This window comes from Anser anser, assembly GCF_964211835.1.
Source record: "Anser anser genome assembly, chromosome: 1".
NCBI lineage: Eukaryota > Metazoa > Chordata > Aves > Anseriformes > Anatidae > Anser > Anser anser.
Window position 1 is genome coordinate 46099149 of NC_139720.1, and position 26032 is coordinate 46125180.

Genomic DNA, 26032 nt, shown 5'->3' on the forward strand with positions numbered 1-26032 from the left:
CCTAATGCAACATGGGGGAAAACCAAGGGTAATTACAGGTCTGTGTGCAACTGCTGGGCTCTGATTTCATTGGGATACTAGAGACATGGTGGGATAGTTCACAGTACTGGAGTGCTGCCTTGGATGAATACAGGTTCTTTAAGAAGGGCAGAGCAAGGCAGTGAGAAAGTGGAATTGCCCTGCATGCAAGAGCAGGAGGAATGCTTGGAGGTCTGCCTTAGAATGGAGTAGGGTGCTATGGGAGACAGTGCTGAAAGACTATCAGGCTTGTACAATGACAGGTCTCTCTTGGTGAACAAGGGGAGAGCTTTAAACTTCACTTTAGCAGGGCTTTCAGCACTGTCTCCCATAGCATCCTAATTGACAAAATGATGAAGTACAAACTGGATCAGCACACAGTGAGGTAGATAGGAAACTGGAGAAACTGTTGGTCTCAAGGAGTTGTGATCAGCAGCATGAAGTCCATCTGGAGGCAGTCATTAGTGACGTACCCCGAAGGTCAGCGTTGGGGCAATGATATCTTCCTTAATGGCTTGAATGATGGGACAGAGTGCACCCTCAACAGCTTTGAAGAAGATGCAAAATTGAGAGGAGGTGTTGATACACTGGCTGAGTGTGTTGCCATTCAGAGGGACTTTGGCAGGTTGGAGAAATGGCCTGAAAGGAATTTCATGAAGTTCAACATAAGGAAATCCCAATTCTGCACTTGGGAAGGAGTGACCTGTGCATCAGTAAATATTGGGGACTAACCGGCTGGGAAACAGCTTAGCAGAGAAGGCCCTGGGTGTCCTGGCGGGCAACAAATTGAAGATGAGCCAGCAATATGCCCTCATGGCAAAAAAGGCCAGCAGGTCAAAGGTGGTGAAACCTCCCATTAGCCCCAGTCAGACCCATCTGGAGTGCTGGGTCTAGTTCTAGGCTCCCCAGTACAAATAGGACACAGACTTGCAGAAGCAAGTCCAGTGAAGAGCCATGAAGATGTTTAAGGTGTTGAGACATTTGATATACAATGAAAGGCTAAGAGAGCTGTGTCTGCTCAGTCTGTACAAGAGAAGGCTCAAGTGGGATCTCATCAGTGTGTATGAATACCTGAAGGTGGGAAGTAAAGAAGACGGAGACAGACTCTTCTCAGTAATATTCAGTGACAAGATGTTGTTGTTTAATACAGCAGGTAGCTAAGTATCACACAGCCATTTGCTCAATGCTCCCCCAACCCAGTGAGATGAGAGAGAATTGAAAAAATAAAATAAAATTGCAAGAACTTATGGGTGGAGATAATGCCAGTTTAATACAAAATATAGAGGGGGGAAAAAAAAAAAGGAAAAAAAAAAGGGATGCACAGCACAATTGCTCCCCGCCAGCCAACCAATGTCCAACCTGCTATGCTGAACCTAGCATAGCAGGGCAGCAGGAGAAGCTCAAAAGTCCTTCATTTAGTGTAAGCATTGCTCAGCAACAACTAAAATGTCAGGGTGTTATCAACGTTATTTTCTTCCTAAATTCAAAACACAGCAACATACCAGCTACCAGGAAGAAAATTAACTCTGTCCCAGCCAGGACAAGAAGAAAGAGGCATTAATTGAAATACAGGAAAAAACATTTAAACATAAGCAAAAAAATATATTTCATTGTGAGAATGGTTAAACACTGGAGCAGATTGTGCAGAGAGGCTGTGGTGTCTCCATTTTTGGAGATACTCAAAACCCTACTGGACACAGTCCTGGGCAGCTTGTTCTGGCTTACCCTACTTTAGCAGGGGGTTTGGAATAGATTACCTCTGGAGGTCCCTTCCAACCTCAATTGTTCTGTGGTGCTGTAATAAATTATGTATTTTGGAGTAAGCAAACTTATTAAGGTCCCTTTCAATAAGTCCCTAGCTACAGAAATGCAGCTTCCTGAAGAAAATGTAGCATCACAAAATAAAATGCTAAGCCTACTTACCCTTTGGGAGGCACACCATGTGCTGAAACTCAAATTCCACACAAATTTGACAGCTATAATCATCTTTAGTTATTTCATAATTTCTTTGGGGAAGGACTAATGAAAAATATTGCTGAAGGAAAAAACTATGCTCCCTAAAATGTTTCAAACAAAACATTCCTGATGAGGAAATCTACATGTTTGTTACGTTGGGTTGGAGGGCTTGCTGAACTTCAGCTGTTACAACTATTTGATGGCTCAAGGAAACAACCATTGATTCTTGAGCGTAACAAGTGCCTGTGTCTTTCAAGAGTAAACTCAACCATTGACACAAGCCAGAGAACAGCCTGTTAGCAAACTTCTCCTACGTGCCTTTTTGAAGAGGCAAATTCTTTTCTAAAACTTTGGGGAAGTCTTTCTCAATAATTGGCTCAAGTCAACACCATTTCATCTCTGAAAGATATAAAATTGCCCAAGAACAACTGCTAGATAATCCTGCTGCCTGAGCCATGGCATGTGATAGTCAGCAGCCTAGTGGGCTTTGAGCCTGCCCTTACCCGTCTTGTGCATGCCACAATTTGAGGGGACTCCACAATGTTAAGGAAGAGCAGAGCCACCAGTGCAGGCTGAAGTTATTCAAGCTCCTGCATGGTGGGGCTACGGATATGCCCTCCCACTGCACATATGGATGCACTGCATGCAGAGGTGCACAAGGGCCACAGGCGCAACTCAAGAGCAATGAGCTGGACCAGGAGCCCTGGGGAAAAAAAAAGGAGGCTCAGCTTTGGATACAGGTTAGAAGAGAAGGAACTATCAGCGGGCTGCACCTTGCCAGAAGTAAATCTAGCAGCAGTGGGTACCGATCAGCAAGGGGTAGCTTTAAGCTGTTCACAGCTTTTAGTAAAGCTGGAACAGAGATTGGAACTAGGACAAATGTTCATGAACTATGCAGAAATGGACTTGGAAACACCAGCTGTTTCTCATGCTCTTACAGTTCCTGTAACCAGTTCAGCCAACAAGGGTAGGGCACAGAGATCCTGACTGCAGTTTCCCTCCCAGTTTTGTCAGTGACTTTGCCCCTCAGCTCTGTCCAAGGGTGGCGTTCCCTTTGTGCACTGGCAGAGCAGACAGCGCAGGGCAGGCCAGTGCAGCCTTGACCTTTGGCCAGCCAGGGCAACACTTCAGCTACTGCTGCGGCTGCACTGCTGCTGCAAACAAGAGCGTCAGACCAAAATGACCCTCCTTTTGGAAAAAATAAAAAATGAAAAAGAAAAAAAAAAGAAAACAAAAAAACCACAGAAGTTACTAAAAAACCCAAACTTGTCTCATGTACTGTTTCACGAGGTGGCAAGGGTCAGGAGAAACCACTGGTAAAAACAAGAACATACACAATAAAGATAAGGTCCACTGCAATTGTAGCTATTTTCTGCTCCATGCCCAAAGCCCTGTAAACACTTAATTTGCAGCCAGTATAGAGCAATGGGAAATGGGAAGTGAACAGTGCAGGACAGAGGATATTGCGTTCCCTTGCTAAGGGAAAACCTACTTTCTAGGGTTCTCCAAGCTGACTCTGCCTGCCCCATATGACTGGATTATTCCACAGGAGTAACAATATACCCATTCATGTTGATTGTCCTTCACTTGTTTTTCTCATTAAAGGTAACGTCTTCTTCTAAATTCAGATTACCCTTTAGTACTATGATTTTCCCTTCCCATTGTGAATCAGCAGGGATCCATAAGCTGCTTATAACCCCTGCAAATTTCTACCAGCACAAACTACAGAAGTGGTCGCTGTCAGGATATAAATTGAGTCTCCGAGGACATCTTTCTTTTGATTACACACATGGAGAGGCAGCAGGGAACAAGCAGATGGGATCAAAGTCCTCTCCCTAAAACAAGAGAAAGCCCAATTCCCCTTATCTTAATCATGGCATCAGCAAGTTTCTCTGACTAATTCCCCCGCTGTTCATTACAGCTATGCCCAGCAGAGAGAAAACACCTGGCACAGTGCTGGCTATGACTGCCAATTCCTGAGAGTACAGCTATCTTTATTGGCTACCTTAAATATTTCCTGGTTTACAAAAGTTGTTCTCTTACTGAAGGTGGTGCTCCAAAGATTCATGACAAACCTCTGGGCAACCATAACTCTGACCTAATGAAGATTTATTTTTCATGAGTTCTAGTTTGCCTAACACATATTTAACTGAGCTGCCATGACCTGCTCAAAGGAGCTCTAAATTTGTGGTGTGCTAGAACTGAGCCTAAAACAAGGAGCAAAGTAGATGCCAATTTTCTACAACAAGATTCCGAGCTCTGGCTTTATTGAGCAGATAAACCCAGTTATAGATAAACAACCATAGTCTGTTGGCTGCTGCAGATATCTAATACACTAATTAAATGAGAGGCTAAATGATTCAAGCTTTTATTATGAGGGAGACTTAAAATATCCAAATGGTTTGCTCTCAGGGAAGAAATTGTTGGCTCTCATTGTGTTATTTCAAAGATAGCTCAGCATGAAGAAACCAAATCTTACTGCATTTTTTACATATATTCCTCATTTTCCTCGTGCAATTCTGCATATAGAAGAGCTGTAAAAATGCTAGGCATTATAAGCACTAAATCACAAAAAGTTTGAGATAAAAAGGGGACAATTTTTGCTGTCACATCTAAACACTCTTATCAACTGGATGTTAAAAAATAACTGATATCAGTATGTGAGTAATTAAATGCATTTTTAGAAAGAAGCCTACCAGACTTTCTTCTGCATATACACATGGAGCTTTGTAGTGCGAGTTGTGTTATCTACACAACATAAGCATTCATATGGCGTAAGAATGAGGGGTTTTGAATCTCTCCATTTATTTATTCCTGATTTCATGACAGTTAAACTTTGAAATCAGACCTGAGTGGATCTCTCTGAACTTTTGTGCCATGCAGAATATCAGGTTTTGACCCATCTTGTAGGTTTTGAACTCAAAAATCTGCAAACCACGAAGTTCTGTTTCTGGAATTTTGATGCTGAATTCAAGCCCTTCACCAGCCCTCTGTCTGCAGTGTCTCTCAACTACAACTTGCGTTCGCTTTTTCTCTTTTTTGCTTTCTGCTTTTTCATCACACAGAATGCTCATTCCTCTCTCTTAAAATACAAATAGTTAAATAGCGCTTTCAAATTAAGGTCTTCAAAGGAGAACGGGAAGAATCTTTTTTTACCAGAATTTTCCTTTTAAAAAATCCTTAAAGATACAACTAAACTTAAAGTTCTCTGCAACTAACTGACATCAGGAGTCAATTGGAAATATTCATTTAAAGCCATGACACATTTTGCATGACCTTGAATTAATTTTTGCCTTGCTACTTTCAAATTAATTATGTTACACACATGAGACTCCTCCTGGCACTTTGCTAACATCTGGATGTGCTCGTTATGTATTTTACCCAGAAGTCTGTATGCTTTTTTGGACCAAGTGATTATTTCCCTGGGTAAGTTTCTACTCAGGTGAACTTTCATCGTTTCTGTCATTAATTTGTCCCTTCTTACTACAAGGAAAATTTCATTTAATGCTAACATAAATGTAAGAGGAGTATTAACTACCGTTAAGCTTCTGTTGTGGTACCTGGAAAAAAAAACAGGTGTCAAGGAAGTAATAGCTGCAGCTTTGTTAAGAAAGACCAGTGAACAATTTACACCCAGGACTTACTGTGCTACTTTTCCTCTACTCAAATTATTATTTTGTGGCCTGTCTATTTTGCCGTTTGACATTGAGGAGGGATGTATCTTCCTCTAGCTTGATTCAGATCTCTTTTCTGATATAAACCAAATCTTTCTTCCTTCTACAATCAGAAAACTATTTTCAAATCAAACACTGAGTTTACTAGTGCTGTTTTATATTTGAAAATGTGAAGAAGCAATTTTTGACAAGGGGAAAGAAAAATCTGCAAATAATGCAATAACTGAATTTTAATCAAAATAATATTTCTTAGAAAAAATCATTTGGGTTATTTGCATCCATTAACATTAGAGCTGCAACTTTTTAGGAGTCAGCTTAGGGTTATGTCAGTTGTTTTCTTGGTTCTTTAAATGTTTCAAATTCTAACATATTTTAAGAGGACAGTTTTAGCAGAAACACCCTCAATGACTGTGTTCTCTCAGATCACACAAGAGAAGACTCTTGAAGCAGATTGCAGATAAAGAGATCCAGTAATCCTGGAGTTGTGAAGCCTATTTAATCTCAATAAATTGGCTTCATTCTTGGTCATACAGTAATGTGGAAGCCACAAAGTAGATCAAACAGTTGATTAAGTAACAAAGATTTCCAGGAAAGAAAAGTAACTTCAACCAGTGCTGGTGTTTACAGTTTATGCAATACAACAGAAAATTTTAAAGCAGATGAAAAGGAAACGGAGAAGGCCCAAATATCTGAATGTGATTTCCGGAAAGCCGTAGCTTTGCAGTACATAAATAACTTCAGCTTCTCAGACATAATACTGTGCCTGTGGAAGTTACGTTTAGAAAATAAAGTGCTTATATGCAAAAGCTTGTTCAAAATTTTTTGAACCATTTCTTTCAAGGTTTTAAGTAATGCTCAACTATTCAATGAAGTCAAACATTTTCTGAACTAAATCAGTGTGGTCTGTTTGTGGATATGAAATGATTCTTCCACGCTGTACCAAGTGTCACTTCTGACAGCTGTGATGCATATCTATGTCAGCAAGAAATAGCAGCTACACTGACCACAAAGGCAACCGAGCTCTCATGTTTGGCTATTTCTGAAATTTTCAGGATGTTTGTAATTCTTTGTCATAATAAAAACATTCACTCACTTTGTGTTCCTCCTAGTGAAACAGTAGTGTTAGCCCTCTTTATTACTTGAAAAATCATTGTGTGGTCTTCTCTTACTAAAGCTAGTTGATTCTCTTCCTCTTTCCTCTCTGCCAGATTATAGTTAAATTCTTATATTAAATCCTTTCATAATGCTGTTTTCCAGATAAAGAGTTCCTGTAGTAACTACGTATAACATGATTGAAGATGGAAGGAGAAGCTGTCTGTTTTGTGCATATGCAAAGAAGTGGCCTTCTTTTTATCACAAGATGTGATGGATGTTGCAACCTAGTTTGACATCAGCTGGTCCAGCTTTTTTGATATACCGGTGAGAGCATTTGTCCGCCTCCTGCCACTTAAATCCCCAAATGTTGACTACCACCTGCAAGAAAGATTATATTTTCCTGTATCTGTTCTAAAAGTCAATAGTGAAATAAACAACTCTAGTCTAAACTGAAGTGTAAAATTTTGAATAAATATCTATATATATATTTGAAGAGGCTTATTAATAAACCGCATTGTGTCGAGGTAGGATTGCACTGTACCATAACAATGCTCATATAATTAAATTAACTGATAATACCAATTAAAAATCCTCATCGAAATGACATTAGACATGCCTTCACCTCACTTTACTTCTCATCCATATATACTGTTGTAGAATAGGAAATGTGTAGGGTAGGAAATGAAGGAGTGATATATAAAGAGAATTCACTAACTTCCCAATCTCCGTGTTTAGTTACATTTGTAGGGAATATAAATCATCCACAGATTCAAATGAATGTACAAGTGTAATTCCACTCATAGTATTCAATTGTGCTTCAACAAAACAGCAAAATGAATATTAGAAATATTCTCATCTTGTGTGCATCACAGTGGCTATATACGGTACATGAGAACAATAATAATGAAATATCACAAAGCACATCATAGACTAGACAGAATCGCTTTCACTTGATTTAATGAGGCAACAATAATAATGTAAGACAATTTAAATCATATCTTACTGAAATTCTCCATTCTGAAATGAATAGTAATGCCACAGTGGGTCTCTGAGTTGCAGCTAACTGTTTGTGATGACACAGCATGCTCCACTGGTTGATTCTAAAACGTGTAGGAAAATGCTAAAGCCACTTTATATTGTAAACCATATACCTATAGCAAAATAAAATTACTTTTAGACACAGATATTCTGTTAACTCTTAGATGGTACAGTGCTTCATTTGTAGCAACAGTGAGACTGTGGCATAGATGAAAAAAAAGTTATAGATCCAGAACTAAAGACTTTACTTGTGTAAGCTCATTTGCCTAAATAAAGATTGTTGGGGTTGACACAGGAACTCTATCATTATAATACTAGAAAAATATATTTAAATGACTTCACAATAATGAATTGAGTGAGAAACCTAATCCCAGCAGGATGATTTCCTTTCATAAGGATTAATAATATTACATCACTAATGATGATTTTGTATTCAAAATTATTTCATGCCGGCACAAAATCTTTGGAGGGGGACAAATCTCACAAGTATCCATTTTATCTCCTTATCCAGACCCTGTGGACTATCCATATAAAGCAGACTGATGATCAATTTAAAGGAACTGTTGAAGCAATACTGTGCCATCTTTGCTATATGTTCCTCTTCCTGTTGTTGAGTGACTATTAGTAATTAATTAGAGCCTCATGTCATAAATCTTTTTTTCCCTCCACTTTGATCTTTTGGCATGAGCTTGCAGTTTGACATGGGTTAAGCAGCTCAAATGCCAACCTACAAGAATCCTAAAAAGGCAAAACAGGGTCCCTCAGGGCAAACTCTCACACTGCTAGAGCCCCAGTAACCACATATATCACTGTGGATCCACCATTTGATATGACATTGTCCTTTCTCTGTTCAGATGAGAAGGTGAGGGCACTCATTGCTCCCACAGTCATAGGCTTCCACCAGGCAGGATCTTTACCAGGGCTGTTCATCTCCTACCAGGCACAGGAGCTTCTCCCAAAGGGATCCAGTGGCAGAGTGAAGACCTAGTGTCACTTCTCTCAGTGCCACTGTTAAATATCTTCTACACTGCTAGAAGGGAATTACCACTCCTTGTGTCTGGCCACAAGGCCAATTTTACACAATTGAATAAGAAAATAAATATGGATACCAGATGATTTGGGGCAGCTAGGCAGAAGGGGAGATGGGACTAGCTGCTATACAAACCTTACAATTTCAAGTACTATGACAAATCTTGAAAATTTCCATTTTCATAATGGTAAGAAGTCTGTTCTTCCATGTCTTGAGTCATTTGCTTTTGTTTTCTCCATTCCCTTCTCTGTACTTCACTGTTTTGACTGGTAGCACCATACATTTTCTTTGGACTTACAAAAGTTTCATTGTTCATCTCAGTTTCTTCAGCCAGTTCATCTTGATCAATTATGCCACATTTCTCTTCATTGAGATTTTCAGGGTCAGCCCATTCCTGCTTCTCCCCAGAAGCAAAGATAGCATAGAATATCACTCCACTGTAATGCACCAAGGCTGCAATCAGAAAGACGTTTTGCCATTCTTCACGGGTCTGAAAGAACAGTGCAGGTCTCATTAAGTTTGCAGTAAAAAGAAATATTAATGTGTGAATTGGACCATGAATTAGCACATACTGAACAATGACTGTGATCATTGTTTGATTCCTGATGTTACAGATAGAAAAATATATGAGATGTATTCTGAAGATTTTTTATTTCATAATAATGGCTAATACAATAGAAAAATGTTGGGTTTTGTTATTTTGGTTTTTGTTTGCTTATATTTTAGCACAGTGAAGTTTCTCTCTGCAATGTGAAATATTCATGGAGTTGGAAAAGCTGAGCTCTCACTAAAAACTGAGTTAATCTTAATCGTAAATCAGTGATTGCTTAGGAACCCTACCAGAGTTGCATTGCAGAGGAGTTTCCCAAGTCGGCCCCTTAATCATTTCCTAGTAGAATACATATATTGCAGAGACTCAGCCTGAGGTGGTATAAAATAATATCTCCCTACACAGATAATTAGTTTTTAATAGCTGAGAATCTGGCCCCTGCACTGTTGTAGAAGTGGACTTTTAAAATAAACAAACAACAACAGAAAGAAGTTGCAGAGATTGATGATGAAATGGGGTTCCCAGAAAGCTTTGAAATGTCTTTTGCTGCATAATGTAATCCTTTTCCTAGAAGACATGGAGAATTGTTACCTTATGTTTTGTCATTGCACCAACAATGAGTGGGCACACCATGCCTGACAGTGTCCCCACGCCATTGGAGATCCCCATCAGAATGCTGGCGTAACGCGGGGCTATGTCCAAGTGATTCACGTTGAATCCTACAACACATAAGAGAAATAGTCAACTTTGTGCTACCAAGCCAACAGGGTTTTCTCCAGCCATTCTGGCTGAACAAGGCTGAAACAGGTAGGAAAACACATATAAGAAGGGTAGTATTTTCTTAGTGATAAAGATGGAAGATACATTGTAACTCTTTTCTCTTTTTCAAACACCCTTTTTCCCCCACCTATGGGGACCATGTTGTATGGAAAATATAGTTTGTTCTTGCTTCTTGGTAGTGGGAAGTCCCATCTTATACTGAAACAATGCACTCAGCAAACATTTTTAATTAGGAAGTGAAGGTCTGATGTTTGTTTGTCTGATGTTTTTAAAAAAGTTTTCTTTTTATTTATGTAGTAGTGTTTTTTAAATACATTTTCCAATTCCTTAAAGAATATTTTAACAACATACTGAAACAAACAAACAAAAAGCCAACAACAAAATCAGGATATAAAACAGTAAGAAAATTAATTACCCTGACTATAGCATATCTTCTGGGTAAATATTTCATTAAGAAATAAAAACAAAGAGTAAAAATCAGCTCAGATAATAATCGTGCGTTAAGTAATGAAAATTAGTCGTATGAACCATGGATGATCACAGGAAAGGGTGATGAATTCCAAATTCGTGGGATTAAGTACAGTAAAAAGCTGAGTGCTGGGAAAATTCTACAATAAAAATTGATTGATAGAAATGGCCTGCCAAGCAAAAACCTCATAACTGAGTAGCACAACTATTTCCCATCTGTGTAATCCTGAGAAGACTGAAGACCAGCAGTTATTTTGCTGGTCAGTTTTGTTCATCTCCTTGGCATTTTCCAGCTGGTGGGCTTCCATTTTCATGAGAGTTATGTTATTTTTAATAGCAGAGGTAGTGTTGGAGCTACAAAGTCAGTCTGAGACTGGCAAGCCCCATGCAACTGGCAGAAACAGCTGTTCTGGAGAAGGGGTGGTTATAGGACACAACAGAGGTGGAACTGGCCTAGAAAGAGCAAACTGGCAGCTACAGTTGGCCATGGGGTTGCAACCAGTACCCTTTGAGTAACTATTAATTCCAGAGTAATTCTTTCTCCCTCTTTTAAGAGATACCCTTTATGGAAGGATAAGAGGTGTCCAACACCATAAATAGGCATTAGAAACCAAACAGCACAAAGCTGTTGTAAAATGGAAACAATATAGAGCAGGTTCTTTCAAAGATTCATATTCTACATGCAACATGTTTCATAGATATAGAAATAAATTATTCCTGATCTAGGAAGTAGTAGGGAATACCCCATAAACAGCCATGCTAAGAAGAAACACAATAATAGAAATTATGATAGTGACAACAGTAACATCACTTTTATTATTAATAATAAAATCAATAGTAAGATTATTCTTACCTGAAATTGCAAAGCCACTGAAACCTACTGCTAAAACCAGAAAGGAAATAGCCACACCTTTTGTATGAGAATAGCCAACCACCAAAAGCAAGGTTGCTTCCATTCCAAAGCCTTCAAATTAAACACATGGGAATAAATTACATTCTAATTGCTGTTAGTCACAGAGATACCATTAAGGTCTAGCCAAAATAGTAGCTTAATATGACTCAAAGTTCTGTCATATCTTAAAGCTATTCTTGAATATACTTGGCAGCCTCGTGGATTCACAGGAACATTTAAATATTTATTGTTGAGAATATACTTGCAGGAATATTTTAATTTTTTTTTCTTTTTGTTCAGAATATACTTTTTACTCCCTGTTGTTGTATAAATGACCCAAGGAACAGGGGAAGTTAATTCATCGAGCAGTAAAGAGAAACAATGAAAAAGTGATTCTGTGAAAAGCAATGTAAAATTCACAGAACAAAATACATGACAGGGTAAGGAGAAAAATACATTTTGCCTTCAATTTCTTATGGCTGTAGTGATGTGACAAGTTCTTGGCAGATGGAACAAAAGAGTATTTTTCAGATAAGTGTTTCATCAAGACAATAGGACATGCCTGGGTGTCACAGGCAACTTCTAGTCTCTGGCATTACTGGAAATTATCATTTTCTAACATGTTACATTATGGTCCTTCTGTTTGTTTTTTTTTGAGTGACACTGAAAGTACTCCCTGAAAATACAATGAATAAATAGAAGATGAGAATTCTTTGTGAAGATGTGTAGCCAAACTGTGGCATCTCTGACTGCAGGCATCTCTATTTCAGGGAGCCTGTGCCATCCATAAATAATGTAAGCCAGGATCTGGCACAGGAGCATGACTCCACAGGCTATCTGGCTTCAAATTTTTGCTCTAATTTAGTATATCCCAGTTACATGCAGATGTCATTGATTTTTCAGTTCTAGTGACTAAACTAGAAATAAATTATTTTGTGCTGAGTAAAAATGAGTCAGTCCATCCCCCACTTTTCTTTTACATGACATCTCCAGCCTAAATTTGTCAGTGGGCTCCGCTGGAAGTAGCACACAGGAACACAGCCAGTTAATGCAAAGCTGTATCCACTGGGAAGGGGTCTCTCCAGCACCACAGGACATGGGTAGCTTAGTCAATACAAATTTTCAGAATGAGACCTGTTTTATCACAATCTCATCTTAGCGAGTCCTTATTGCCTTTATAATTATTAACAATGCATCTTGCCTCCTCCCTTTTTAAAAGGATGTGCCTGATGAGTAAGGATTTACAGCATGAGGACATCTAACATCTGCTCTCCATTAAATGTTTCAGATTAATCAACTGCAAAAGTAAACTAGAATTTTTTCTCTTATTACAATAAAATGTGGACCAAACTATGATATCTGCATCAGGTGCAGCACACAACTGTAATATTGTATTTTCAGAATACAGTAGTACCTCCACAATTCATGACCTTCCTTACAGTGGTAGTGGTTAAAATCTTCCTGCTCCGTAAGAAGTCAGCTAGCTGCCCTCCAATGGGTACGATGATTGTCATGACCATGTGGGGAACTGCAGACAAAAGGCCAACCTGCAATTAGACAAACGAGTGCTTACTGCTGATATACTTCCTCAGGATTTAGGGGGAAAAGATCAAGAACTGTATCTCTTTTCTTCACCTTTTTTTTTCTTCCCCTCTCAGACACATTTTTAGCATGAATCTTTGTGTGGATTATGGACCCTTCCTCCAAGAGGACCTGCAGACAAAATCTGGGTGACCTTAGGCTACCTTTATCCCAGCTTTAAGGATTTCTAGCAGCTTGAGAGACTCCAGCATGCTCCCATCCAGGTAGTACCAGCTTTTCTCCCAGGTATTTCCCAGCTCTGAGTCCTTGTGCCTATGCAACGGACACAGGAAAAGGACCCAAGCTATAATAAAAAGAAAGAAGAGAACTCTGTCTAAAAAGTCTGGAGCTGGTGCTCCAAAGGAGTTTTTCCTCTTTCCAACGACCAGCAAAGGAGCACAAGTCTGCTTAATTTAGCTAGTTAGAGTAGATGCCCAAAGCAGGGTGATGTGAATACCTCCTCATGGCCCAGGAGGAGAAGCCAGAGCAGAAGTGAAAATCTGGCAAGTAACACTAAACAAAATGTGCATTTCTCTTTACTTACCTGGTGTTTTTGATTATGTGTTTCTTTTTTATCAATGAAAGTAACTTTCCTGTTCTTTCTTTTTGTTAACAATTTGATATTAGCAAGCTTTCATATCTATCAGATCAGTAAAAGCATGCCATCCCAGCTACTGGGAATAATCTACTGAAATGGCTCAAGAGGGATCTGGAGATCCTCAAGCACTCTGGATCTCCTGTGGTGGGGTCTGAAGGTCACTGCTTCATCTCAGATGTTTACCTTGCTTATTGCAAATCCAAAGACCTCTTCAAAGTAAGCAGGCTGACTTATAAGGAGCAAATAAAAGGTCCAGCTTCTGCAAAAGTTCGCCACAATGATTGCATAAACTGGCATTGAAGTGAAAAATCTTTTCCAGGGAGTACTAAATTTCTAGGAAAAACAAAAAAACAACAACAACAAAAAAGGCATTTTTGAGTAGGCATAAGGCAGAATGAAGAGATGAGTATCTTTTATTATCAGGACTATTCAGTATATTGCATCCAATTTACAACAAAAAATTGATGAAAAGATATGTCCTGAATTAGTGGTTAAAGAGAGGCAGAGAAACTTTCTTGGAATAGATAAGATTTTTAGGATTACTACTGTACTATTATTGCTCTGTTTACTGAAATTACAAATGGTCTTCTGAAATCCCATAGCTGGGATAACAGGATCAATCAGAGTCAAAGAAAACTAGATAAAATATTGTGCTGTTCCCAACTCTTTGATATAATGAGGTTTGAGACATTCCAGCAAACAGATTATGAAAAAAGTATTTTCCAAGCTAAAAAACACCTGCTAGCACAGCAGCAGGCAGCTTCAACCTATTTCATTTAATTCAGCAAAAAAAGTCTGTGGCAGAGCATTTAATTTATATAACTTCTTTTTGGCGTTTCCAGTTTCTATTTATGCTTCAGTATTCCATACAGCAGGAAAAAAACAAAAATGAAAACAAACAAATAAACAAACAAAAAAAAAACACTTCAGATTTCACTTGAAATAGAATTGAAACCAGAAGGTAAACCAAGTAACTATGGCAATACACATTAGTATTCATCTTTCATTAAAATTGTAGTTGTGTTCTACAAGCAACCGTCTGCCTGCAGACATGTATGAACACATGATGGTGCTACTAGTGTCCTCTGCAGTAAAACCACTGTACAGCAAGAGCAAAAGCATGACCAGGAACACGTGTGTGTCTCCAAACAAAACCTGAGTAACTTCAGCCAATTTTCAGGAGCATGCGCAAAAGGAGTCTGATACTTCATACTTTCACCAAGACTGTTATCCAAAACATGTAGAGGAAAGAGTTTGGAGTTATTTTTTTTCATAATGTTCAAGACTAAAAGCCAAGAAGGGAATGTATATCAAGAAATATCATTGGTTTTAACATCTAGCAAAAAAGTGTAACCTAAAGGAACGGAGAGAATTGTGATAGGAAAATAGGATTTTGCTTTTAAGTTGGCAGGATCTTCCAGATCCTCTTGGAGAGAGAAGTCTTAAAATAATGCACTGAGGTACTGTGAGAGAGAGCAGGGCAGAAATCCTGGTCTGAGCTCTCGGAATTTCAATCATCCTTGGCAGGAGCCCAAAAGGCAGATGGATAATTTAACAACTGGATTCAGCTTCTTATTTAGGTATTTCCATAAGCTTTGTTTTTTTTAAACAAACCTGGTAATTTTTTTATTTTTATTTTTAACTAACCTGGTGATTACTCAAGATCAGGAGATCAGAGTGCGTTGTTCCCTGCTCTCCCCACTCCTTTCCCCTCCCTAGATCGGGTGTGCTCTATAAGTCAAGAGATGAAACAGCACTACATGTTTTGCCTGTTGCTGAACTTCTCCAGCTGCATGAGCTTGATCCTGCAGATTTCATAAGATGAAAAGCCCCTAAATATCAACACAAATAGCTTTGCTGTTCTTATGAAGCTAACAGTATCCATCCCATTATACGCTAGCATTGTGCAAAGTGCTCATAAATTATAATCAGCCACTAAAAAGCTTTTTTTACTTACGTTTGCACTAGCTAGGTTAGCTCCTTCTCCAATACTTGTTTCTATATATATTCTTTCTTCACTGGTTATTGTTGGATGTGCAGCAGGGCTCTCATAGGCATGAAGCAGCCAGAACAAGTACCAAACTATCCCAAACATTCCTGGAGAGGCAGGAAAAGCAAAGCTTGGTTTTAAAAGCTAATAAAGTCATACTTCAATATCTACAGGCCTTGAAGTTTGTTTCAAGAGCCAAATAAACCAAGTCTGCATAGAAAATATGCTAAAGGAAGGAAGAAAAAATGATTCCCAACTCTGTGTATATTGTATGTCATTTGAGTATTCTGTCACTCATGTGACGTGGTACATATGGGACAGAGAAAAGGCAGAAGCAAAGTTTCATGTGGGACCAGGAGTAGGAACTAAACAGATTCATCTTAACACTGTCACACTCTGCATACAAAGACTTCACAATCAGATTTCAATGGCAAATCTTATGGTGCATTCTGTGTCTCCAGAGAAGACAGAGAAAACCCACCTCAGCCACATGGGGCAGATTTCTCAGAGCAGGTTTCAGAGGCATTAGGCTCCCCGCTGGCAGCACATGCTGCCCCACACGCTGTAGCATGTGCTCTGGGACACGAAACACGAAACAACCATGAGTGTTTGTGCTATGGAGCAACCTGCACAACTGCATCCAGTTCTGTCACTGGGTGACCATGGGCTGTAGTCTGGCCTTTAGAATTTTAAAACATGCTACAATATACTACAAAAGAAAAGTCATAGAAGCTGCAATAAGTAGAGAATAAAGTGGAAGATCCATTTGTAACCACTTCACTCCCCAGAATGATTTTGATTCATACCCTATACATAGACTTAATAAAACTGCTGGCAGTACCAGTCTAGGAGAAGAGATCCTTTGTTAAGCAACTCACCATAAATATAAAAGACTGATGACCATCCTATATACTGTACTAGCACACCTGCCAATGGCATGGCGACCACTGCACCTGCATAAGACCCTGAGGAGAAAAAGGGTGAAGAAGACATGTCAGCAAAGATAGATGAGCCCAGTCTTCACTATAGCCAGTATAGGCAGGTGCACACAGGGGCAGAACTGGAGGGATGCTTCTGTTTGAGCAGCATCTTGTTTTCTTTTGAACATACATGATAGGATATGTGATAGAACTGTGAAATTTTGCTTGGGATGGTGAAAAGGACTCGCCCTCAGTGGGATGGGATCACCCAGCTCATTTTGCAGCTAGAAGGGCTGTGTCTGTAAAATGGGTAAATGGGATTCACAAAGCTGACAGTGTTGGCGTACAACCATTCAGGCATGTTTTATAAGCTCAAGAGGGGAGTCCCTCCTAACCCTGTGGCACAGAAGGTAAAGTCCAGAGGAGCCAGTGGCCCAAGTTTCAAAAGCCTTCTTGGTGTCCAGAAATCCCAATGGCTGCAGATATGCCGAGAAGCTTGTATTGTGGCTCTAGTCCCACCACCTAACAAGCACCATGAGTGGCGGGAGTGTTCAGACCAACCATGAGTCTGTTTAACCATGTTTAGTTCATGTCAGCAGCATGGACAAACAGCTGGAATATATAGCCAAATATTGTCAGGAAAAAGAAAAAAAAAAAAAAAAGATAAAAAAGTGGGCTGTGCCAAGATTTTCAGATTGGGAAATATGTAAAATTGGTGAAACATATTGCTGAGTGACTTGCAGAAAGTGCTGAGTATTTAAATGTTTGGCAAGGAATTTCCATGAAGATCCAAAGGTGAATTTATGTAATCTGGACATTTGATTTCAGTTCAAAACAATGCCAGTGGCTTCACATATGAGACGTATTGCTTTGAATTATTCCAGAGAATCAGATAGTTTTTGACATTATTACGTGCTTTGTTAATGAACACCTTTAACCTAAAACTGCTGGCAAATGCAGAGGAACACCTCAGTCTGTTCTTCAGCAAATACTTCTCTGCAATCAGAAGTGACCCTTCTCTTTTGTCTCTGTGTAAGTCAATGTTCTTGCAGCAGTAGCAAAGCCCCAGGCAAGAAAATAGAGAATCAGGGAATGTGTTTCCTAATTTTTTCATTGTTCCTCTTCACCTTTCAAGTGTAAGAATTGGTGCTCTGTAGAAACTGAAATGGGTGCTGAGCTACAAGGTAGATCTTCCTCTACCCAGTGCTAGGAATTCAGCATTGAGGGTGGAGGGTTTTCTTTGGTCTGTTCTTATGCAGTAATTTGAAACCCATAAATAATCGCTATATCCCGGAGTCATTTGTAGAAAAATAAAATTCCCACAGTATTAAAGAAGGCTTTTTTTCACATTTTACTCTTCTTTTTACCTTTTCACGTGTATTTTAGTGCTGTATTTTCCCAAGACTTCCAGTTCCCCTGCTAATGGACAGACTGTTTTTTCCTGTGACTCTTACATTTTCTATTGAATATTATCTCTAACAGACATTTATCTACAGGTGGCTTTATCCTACCACCTACATTTGTTTTAATTGTTTTCTACTCCTCCATTCTGACCTGCTCACTCTTCAAAATATCACTGTTTCTGTTTTTTGTTCAGTATTATTAGACACTGGCTCACCTGTCCAATTTCACTTTTACAAATGGGAAAGGACACCAAATACAGATGACGAGTGTGTCTTAGAGGATGAGAAATGACAGACTGAATTAATGAGTAGTGCCTTTTCCATCACTCCCAACACAGCTCATCTGAAATTGCAGCAGAAACATTTCAGCTCTGTACTCCACATGTCTGGACCTTTTAGGGTGAGAGTGGAAGGAGTACATTTTGTTTATGCTTTATCTTCCTCCCATGTAGCCATCTACACAAATCTAGCCTGGAGTCAATGAGGAGATACTAGCATTCACAGTTTTCTCTGGAATTAGCAGCCAGACAGGCTCACCAAAAGAAGAAATGAAAGGGCCAGTAAGGTGTGAGAGTCACAGTTATTTTTTCTAGCAAGACAATGTGGTGGTGCAGAGTGACCTGCAGCGTCTCTTTTCAAAAATTGCTACCCAGGGAATGGAATTAAAAGAAGAAAAAAAAATTACTTTTTGTAGTGTGGCTGTGACCAAAAAGAGAGTATCCTTGAAGAACAAGGTGTAAACCTCAGTATTTTTCCTGCTCCCTGTTCCATAACAAGGTTTAAGGCTCTTGCCAGAGGCTAGAAAGATTCCAAAAGGAATGAAAGAGTTTGATTTCTCCCATCTTTCCACTGGGTTCCTCTCCCCAGAGTCTTCTCAAACTTCCCACCAACCATCTTCTAGAAAGTTGGCTGTCAACATTAGAAAGGAACCCAGTAAGCAGAGCAAAGTACAAGCCTGACCAAGTCCTCAAGTCCTTTAAAATAATCATTAAGTGCATACTTGATTAGAAGAGTCAATCCAATACATATAACAAATAGAATCCCTGAAGTAATTTCTCTCATCTGACATCTCTAGACTTGTTTTACTTTACTATTGGAGTCATTTTGAGGATTGGTTTTAAATAATAAAGGGGGTACATTAAAAAAAAAAAAAGAAAAGACTCGTTCCTGAGCTCAGAGTGCAAGCTAATGTGGCCATGGGCAGATGCAGCAAAAGGCAGAGGGTTCACATTTCTCTTGTAAATCATAAAATGACTAAAATATACGTCTATATACTTGCAAACCTATCAACTTACCACAGAATGATGTGGTTGCCAACCTGCTTCTCTCCAGTGGAGGAGCCCACTTACTCCACATCCCATGGCAGGCTGGGTAGGTGACACCCTGTTAGACATTTCACACATCATATGATTTGCTTTCACTGCATTTCTACTTCAAGCAGTTGCTGACACTGTCAACCTGTCTAACTGTTTGTCACCACGGAACTATGTAGAAATGGTTAAGTAAGTCTGGAAGACCTTCATTTTTGCAGTATGAAGATGGTAAACTTACTTGAATAATAAGTCAAATGGTAAGGTGTGCTGGGGTAAAAATGCTGTTTAACATATGCCATGGATGGCACAAATATTCTAAGCTAGATAAAATTCCAGCACTATAAACCTAAACTCTTTATCTCCTTTTAAGATAAACTTAAAAATATAAATTAGCATGATTTTAAAATATCATCCTAAAAATACCAATGGAAAAAATGAGTACCAAGTAAAACTGCAGAGAGATCAGAAAACCTGACCAAAATTTTTATAATGTTTTAGAACCAAATCTCCCAAAAGTGGTAAGTGTTCCTACCTCCACCAGACCTTGCAGAATTCTTACAAACATCACACAGCCATAATGTACTCTTGCTGCAGAAGGGATGAACATGTTCAGTGTAGATGTTAGAAAAATAGCTGCTCCAAATACCCTTTGGGGAAAAAAAAAAAAAAGGTAGCAATAGAAGAGAATATAGTTATTATCTACTTTTCAGACTGTACTTAGGTTCAGTCTCAAAGACAATCTCACCGCTGCCCACCAAGTCATAAGCCGTTTTATTATTAAAAGGGGGTAAGTCCCCATAATGTCAATGCATTTTTTCCCTGAATGAAAGAGGAGTTTAATGTACACAGAAACAAAGATTCTGAGTTTGTTTGTTTGCTTTTTCTTTATATCAGAGAACTAGGCATGGGTGTTTTTATGCCACCAGCTGGTAGCTAAGCTGTTTATATGAGACCTGAACTGTGAGAAGCACATCTATCCTTGAAAGTACTTGAATTCAGTTATATCAGTAGGGTTTAACTTAAATCAAGTAAAGCCTAATGTAAGTGCCTTTCAGAAATATGTGAGTGTGCTGATTATTTTCACTTCCTGCTGCTAAAACATAGAACAGAACAGTTTAAGATTAACTCCTTTCCAACATTAGTTCTCTAAATAATAGCAGCAAGTGTCCTTTGTAACTATGGCATAGAAGAAATGTTTCTACAAGAGGGTTTCTATGAAAACCATGATATAAATATTTTGTTATCCTGCTTAGGAAGAGCACTTCCTAGAGCTGGGTACAAGTCTAAATGCCCCTGAAGCCTATAGCTTTTGGGAAATCATTTGCAGTTTTCCAGGTATTACCACCCATTAGAGAAACAGGCAGCAGAAACCTCTGTGTGGCAGTTATAGATCTGAGCAGCATCACTGAAACTCCAGGACAGTCAGAGGCCCTGGGATGACACTCAGAGCTGGGTCTGCCTCGTTTACCACAGTCTGTGGGAGCTCTCCCCGCACGGACTTGGGGTTTCCTAAGTTTAGCCAAAGAGTGGTGCACACTTACTGCATTGTGTCAATAATAAACCATAGTGACAATAGACATGATGGACAGCTGGGACACAGGGAAGTCATTGCAGTATGAGATGGGCTGCAGGCTTGCCAGGCACCGATGCTGAAGCGCAAGGAAAAAGCATCCCTGGGTGCCCACTTATGTTCCCTTATATAGTTCATAAAAGGACATCTGGAGAGCTGGGGCTGTTGCACCATGGAAAACACCACTGGAAACCAAGAAAGAGACTGAGAACAACCTTTTGGAACAACCATTTAAATTAATACCATTAGGAATTTTGAGCTATATTTGATTTATTAGAATCATAGAATCATAGAATATCCCAAGTTGGAAGGGACCCATAAGGATTTCATATATATTCACACCTGGCTGACTGAAGGCTTGGTTTCCTTTCTGTACCACAAATGGTCTTCAAAAGCTGTGTCACACACTCTGAATATCAAGAGTTCATGACTCTAGCATCTGTGGAAGCTGATATACAGGAGGATCCCCTCTTAGATCCTGTTACAGAACTGAAAACTATCAGAACCAGCAGAAAGGGTTCTCCACAACTGCTGAGCACTGTTTAAATTGAATGGATTCCTGTTAATCCTCAAAAGTTTATTGTCATCTTTATGTTGTCTGCAACCCAAAGCAACCATGCCTGGTTCCCTGTGGACTGCCTCTGTGTGGGATATCATTCATTCTGTAGATAGAAAGTTGCAGATGTTGATAGCCCTGGGGACCACAGCAGGTTAGGAGATGGGAGTTCAGCTCAGAGCTGCCCTGTCTTGCTCCAAGACTCAAGGTGACACCTTGAGAGTCAAGAACTCCCTTGTGGCAAAGGGCCCCAGTTCCCAGCTACACTGATGCTAGCTGGCACCACGCTGCTGTTTGAGGACCATAATTCACATTCCTTCTTCAAACTGTTCAAATTCAGTGATGTTGAACAAGTTCTGAATTGGCTTGCTATGCCAGTGGCATTTCAAAAATGACACATTAAGCTTCATTCTGATGTATGAATGGTATTAGACAGATATTTGATCTGAAGTCATGAGATCTGGATAGTAGAAATATTTTCTCCTTTTTCATTTTTCTACTAAATACATACACAGATCTTACTATGCATAGCTATTTATCATCTTCCACTTCAAAATATTTATGAACTTTCATAGAATCATAGAATCATTAAGGCTGCAAAAGATCTCCAAGATCATCTGATCCAACCATCCCCCTACCACCAATGTCAACCATGTCCCTAAGCACCACGTCCAACCTTGCCTTGAACACCCCCAGGGACGGTGACACCACCGCCTCCCTGGGCAACCCGTTCCAATGCCTGACTGCTCTTTCTGGAAAGAAATATCTCCTATTTCCAACCTAAACCTCCCCTGGCACAACGTGAGGCCATTCCCTCTAGTCCTATCACTAGTTATGTATGAGAAGCAGCTGACTCTCAGCTCCCCACACCTTCCTTTCAGGTAGTTGCAGAGGGCAATAAGGTCTCCCCTGAGCTTCCTCTTCTCCAGACTAAACAATCCCAGTTCCCTCAGCCACTCCTCATAGGACTTGTGTTCCAGGCCCTTCACCAGCTTCGTAGCCCTTCTCCAGACGCGTTCCAGGGCCTCAATGTCCTTCTTGTACTGAGGGTCCCAAAGCTGAACACAGCACTCGAGGTGCGGCCTCACCAGAGCAGAGTACGGGGGATGATCACCTCCCTGGTCCTGCTGGCTACACTATTTCTGATACAAGCCAGGATGCCATTGGCCTTCTTGGCCACCTGGGCATACTGACAGCTCATGTTCAAGCACGAGATCCTTCTCTTCTGCACAGTTTTCCAGCCACTCTGCCCCAAGGTTTTAGCATTGCATGGGGTTGTTGTGTCACAACTTTTTGTTGTCAGATTCTTTTTCTCTTTTTTCTTTTTCTTTCTTTCTTTCTTTCTTTTTCTTTCTTTCTTTCTTTCTTTCTTTCTTTCTTTCTTTCTTTCTTTCTTTCTTTCTTTCTTCTTTCTTTCTTCCTTCCTTTCTTCCTTTCTTCCTTTCTTCCTTTCTTCCTTTCTTCCTTCCTTTCTTCCTTTCTTCCTTTCCTCCTCTTTTTTTCTTTCTTTTTTTCTTTCTCTCTCTCTCTCTCTCTCTCTCTTTCTTTCTGTTATAAGGATTTTGATTGTTTATATTTCTTTTTGGAAACATTCACAGGAAATATTCATCACCTCATATTTTGAATCTGGGCTTATTATTGATAGCAGTATTAATGGTAGCATTATAGCGCAAAGAATCTACAGTCAGAGATCAACGCTATTTTCTCTAAATTCTGTACACCTATTGAGGAAAACAACAGCCAATGCCTAGACAGCTCATAATCTGAATGACAAGAAAGCACTTAGCAAATGAACACAAAAGCAAAGAGGCTGGGCAGGCTGACAGAGGGAAGTGACAAAGGAATGAATTTATATAGAAAGCGGTCTGAAAATCTGAAATGGCACACAAAGCCTCTGATCGTATCTTGACATTTAGGAGACTGTTTTCAAAGCCAAGTAAGCATCTAGCTGAGAAAAAAGTATTACTTAGCTCTCTGTTATAATCAGAGAAGAAAAAAGTTTTGCACTTTGCCTCTTCCTTGCCACTAATACTGATATCACGTGTTATCATAACACGGTTAACCATCTCAGGGAACTACAGCAAATTATGTTAAAATGTAAGTTAATGAGCAAGTGGAAGAATAAGCCATAAGAAAGAGAACGTGTTTTCTTATCCAAACAGTTAGCTCTGTGTATTGATTTTCCAGTCTTTGCTACTTCATTTAATGCCAACCATAATACGCCTACTGTAAATGTATGATTTATACTGTTAGAAGCAGACACTCTTGTGTTACTGTTCAAGAGGCTAAGTATTGTTTTCACAAACAGCCAGCATCTTTCCAGCAGTTCACTGCCTTTAATCCCAAAGAAACTGGTCTCCACCGTGACCAAGAATATCCCAGTTCTTTTCAGTTCATTGACATATTCTTTTCTCCTCACCACCATGATCCTTGGCCAGCTGCTACTTTTGGATCGAAACAGAATTCTCCAGCAAAAGACTCCTCTGGTCAGCAGGGTGCTGTTACTGAAAACTGATATAATGGAGTGCCTTATGTTTCATGTCTCCTTGTCACCACCAAACAATGATGAAATTTTGCTATTATGCATGTTTGAGGATAAGCAGCAAGATAAAGGGACATAGTCACTAAATGGTTCATGAACTTTTGGGGGGAATGCAGATCCATACAAATTTGGACATGTATAAAGCAATTTATGCAGTTTCAGATGACTTTGGTGCAAAACCGTATATCACTCATTATTTTCAGCTGAGATCCATCTTAATCCCACGTTATTATAGATAACTATTTGCATTAGAGAAATGCCTGAGGTGTGGAAGGGTCCATGTGTGTTCAAGGTTCCACAGTGCTGAGCGGGATTTAAACAGGTGACAAAAGAGTCTATACCTAAATCTATAATGTCAATAACAGGACAGAATAATACATATCATTACCAGTGTGCAGTTGGGAAATAGAAAGCATTTGTCTTTCTAGGGGAGGTGGGTTCACAGACAATCCCCAGCTCTGTTTCCTGCCCTGTGGTCTTAGCAAGCAGATGTTACCCCCCTGAAACAGAAACTCAATACCACTGCTGAATCTACCCAAGCTGAAATTGGTTGGGCAAACAACAAATAAAGGAAAAATGTGGAGTCAGCCAGATTTGTGATCCCTATTATTACAAACAGGAATTCTCTTTGAGATCATCCTTTGGGGTGTTGTTCCTTGAGCAAATTCTACTCCTAAATGCAGTTATGTTAATCAAATCTATAATGTGGTGTTGTATTGTCTGAAATTTCTGAAAGAGTCTGAAAGTATCCTGGGGACAGAAGTATAGCTTTCTGTGCATATGCATAATATGTACCTAAGAAAGCAGTCATCTGACAGAATAAATTGAGCTAGAGGGTAAACTTAGCTGATTTTACTGGTTGTAAGAAAATAAAGGGAACGAAAGCCAAATTAATAATATGCTGAATTATTCAGCCAACAGTGTGCACATCTGTGGTTTTGGGCCCTTCTGCTGCAAAATCTGGTGGCAAGAGTGGAAACACTGGGGAAATTATTAAGCTTAGCTAATTTGTTTGGCTTATTCAACAGAGTGAAAAGTACCCTGTTTAGGCACTTTATGTGATAGAGAAATGAAAAACAGATTGCTAGTAGTGTTGAAGAAGGAGTACAAACTGAATGCAGAGGAACTTTGGGTTATGGACAGAGGAGAGTTGGGGCTGAACTTCTGGAGAATTCTATGGGATGACTCTATCCTGAAGTCATTTCATAAAGGATATGGGTGGGAAGAATGTCCAGTCTTGTAACCCCTATAACTCTCTGTAGAATACAGAGAGCAAAGTACTTTGAATTCGGGCAAAACCACATAGATCTGGTCTTAAAGATTTTTTTCCTATTATGAAAGCCTTTGTAGATAAGTCATATCTTATTTGCAGAGAATGGTATGAGTGCCAATCCTCTTTCATCTGTAGATCCCAAACTTCCTTCACATGCACATCTCATGAGCTCATTTACAACCAGCTGTCTTCAGACAACCTCCCTGTTTCAGATGTGATCGTAGTCCAAATTCTGAAGATTTTCTGAAGTAAAGCCTAACACTAAAGTTATCTTTGGCAAAATTAGCTACTTTTTTATCATTTTCAGAAACAGTTGAATTAAAAAAAAATGCCAGCCCACAAACACAATAAGCATGGAAGAAATCCATATAGATGCTCATTGTTTGCCAAAGAGAAATCATTAGGCTCTATTAGAAAAGTTCTAGGCAATCCTAATTACAGACATAAGTATTGTATCCAGCCACAGACAAGATGTCCATGTGCATGAGGATGGGTTTGTGCCTTCAGAACATGTAATTCCTACGTGCCCAGCTTCAAAAATTCTGGAAGACATTTCAATTCACTGGGAAATTTTAAAGGAGATAAGTCAAATTTCATTGGAAAAAAACTCATTTGCTGGTAAGATGAGCTATGAAGCACTAAGGCAACTTCTGAAAGACAAATGTTACAAGCATTGTTTGAAATACCAGGTATGATTTTCCTAACAGTCTCCAGGAAGCATTATTGTTTAGAAAACAAGAAATGTGTACATATTTGAGATGAATGAGTTAAATTGGGAATATCAG

The 26032-nt window shown here is 39.3% G+C and overlaps 1 protein-coding gene across 1 annotated transcript in view; it reads right to left on the reverse strand.

Moving 5' to 3' along the window:
• Positions 1-7425: 7425 nt before the first annotated feature.
• The window catches only part of SLC17A8 (solute carrier family 17 member 8), a 28827-nt gene continuing 10220 nt past the window's right edge, over positions 7426-26032 (reverse strand). Inside the window, exons 4-12 of the mRNA XM_083833413.1 lie at positions 19839-19953; positions 19289-19376; positions 16549-16635; positions 15638-15777; positions 13864-14013; positions 12916-13048; positions 11463-11573; positions 9953-10080; positions 7426-9301 (exon numbers count right to left, since the gene is read on the reverse strand). Of these exons, the coding sequence (XP_083689539.1) occupies positions 8963-9301; positions 9953-10080; positions 11463-11573; positions 12916-13048; positions 13864-14013; positions 15638-15777; positions 16549-16635; positions 19289-19376; positions 19839-19953 (1291 nt within the window). The 3' untranslated portion in view covers positions 7426-8962. The remainder of the gene's footprint in view (positions 9302-9952; positions 10081-11462; positions 11574-12915; positions 13049-13863; positions 14014-15637; positions 15778-16548; positions 16636-19288; positions 19377-19838; positions 19954-26032) is intronic.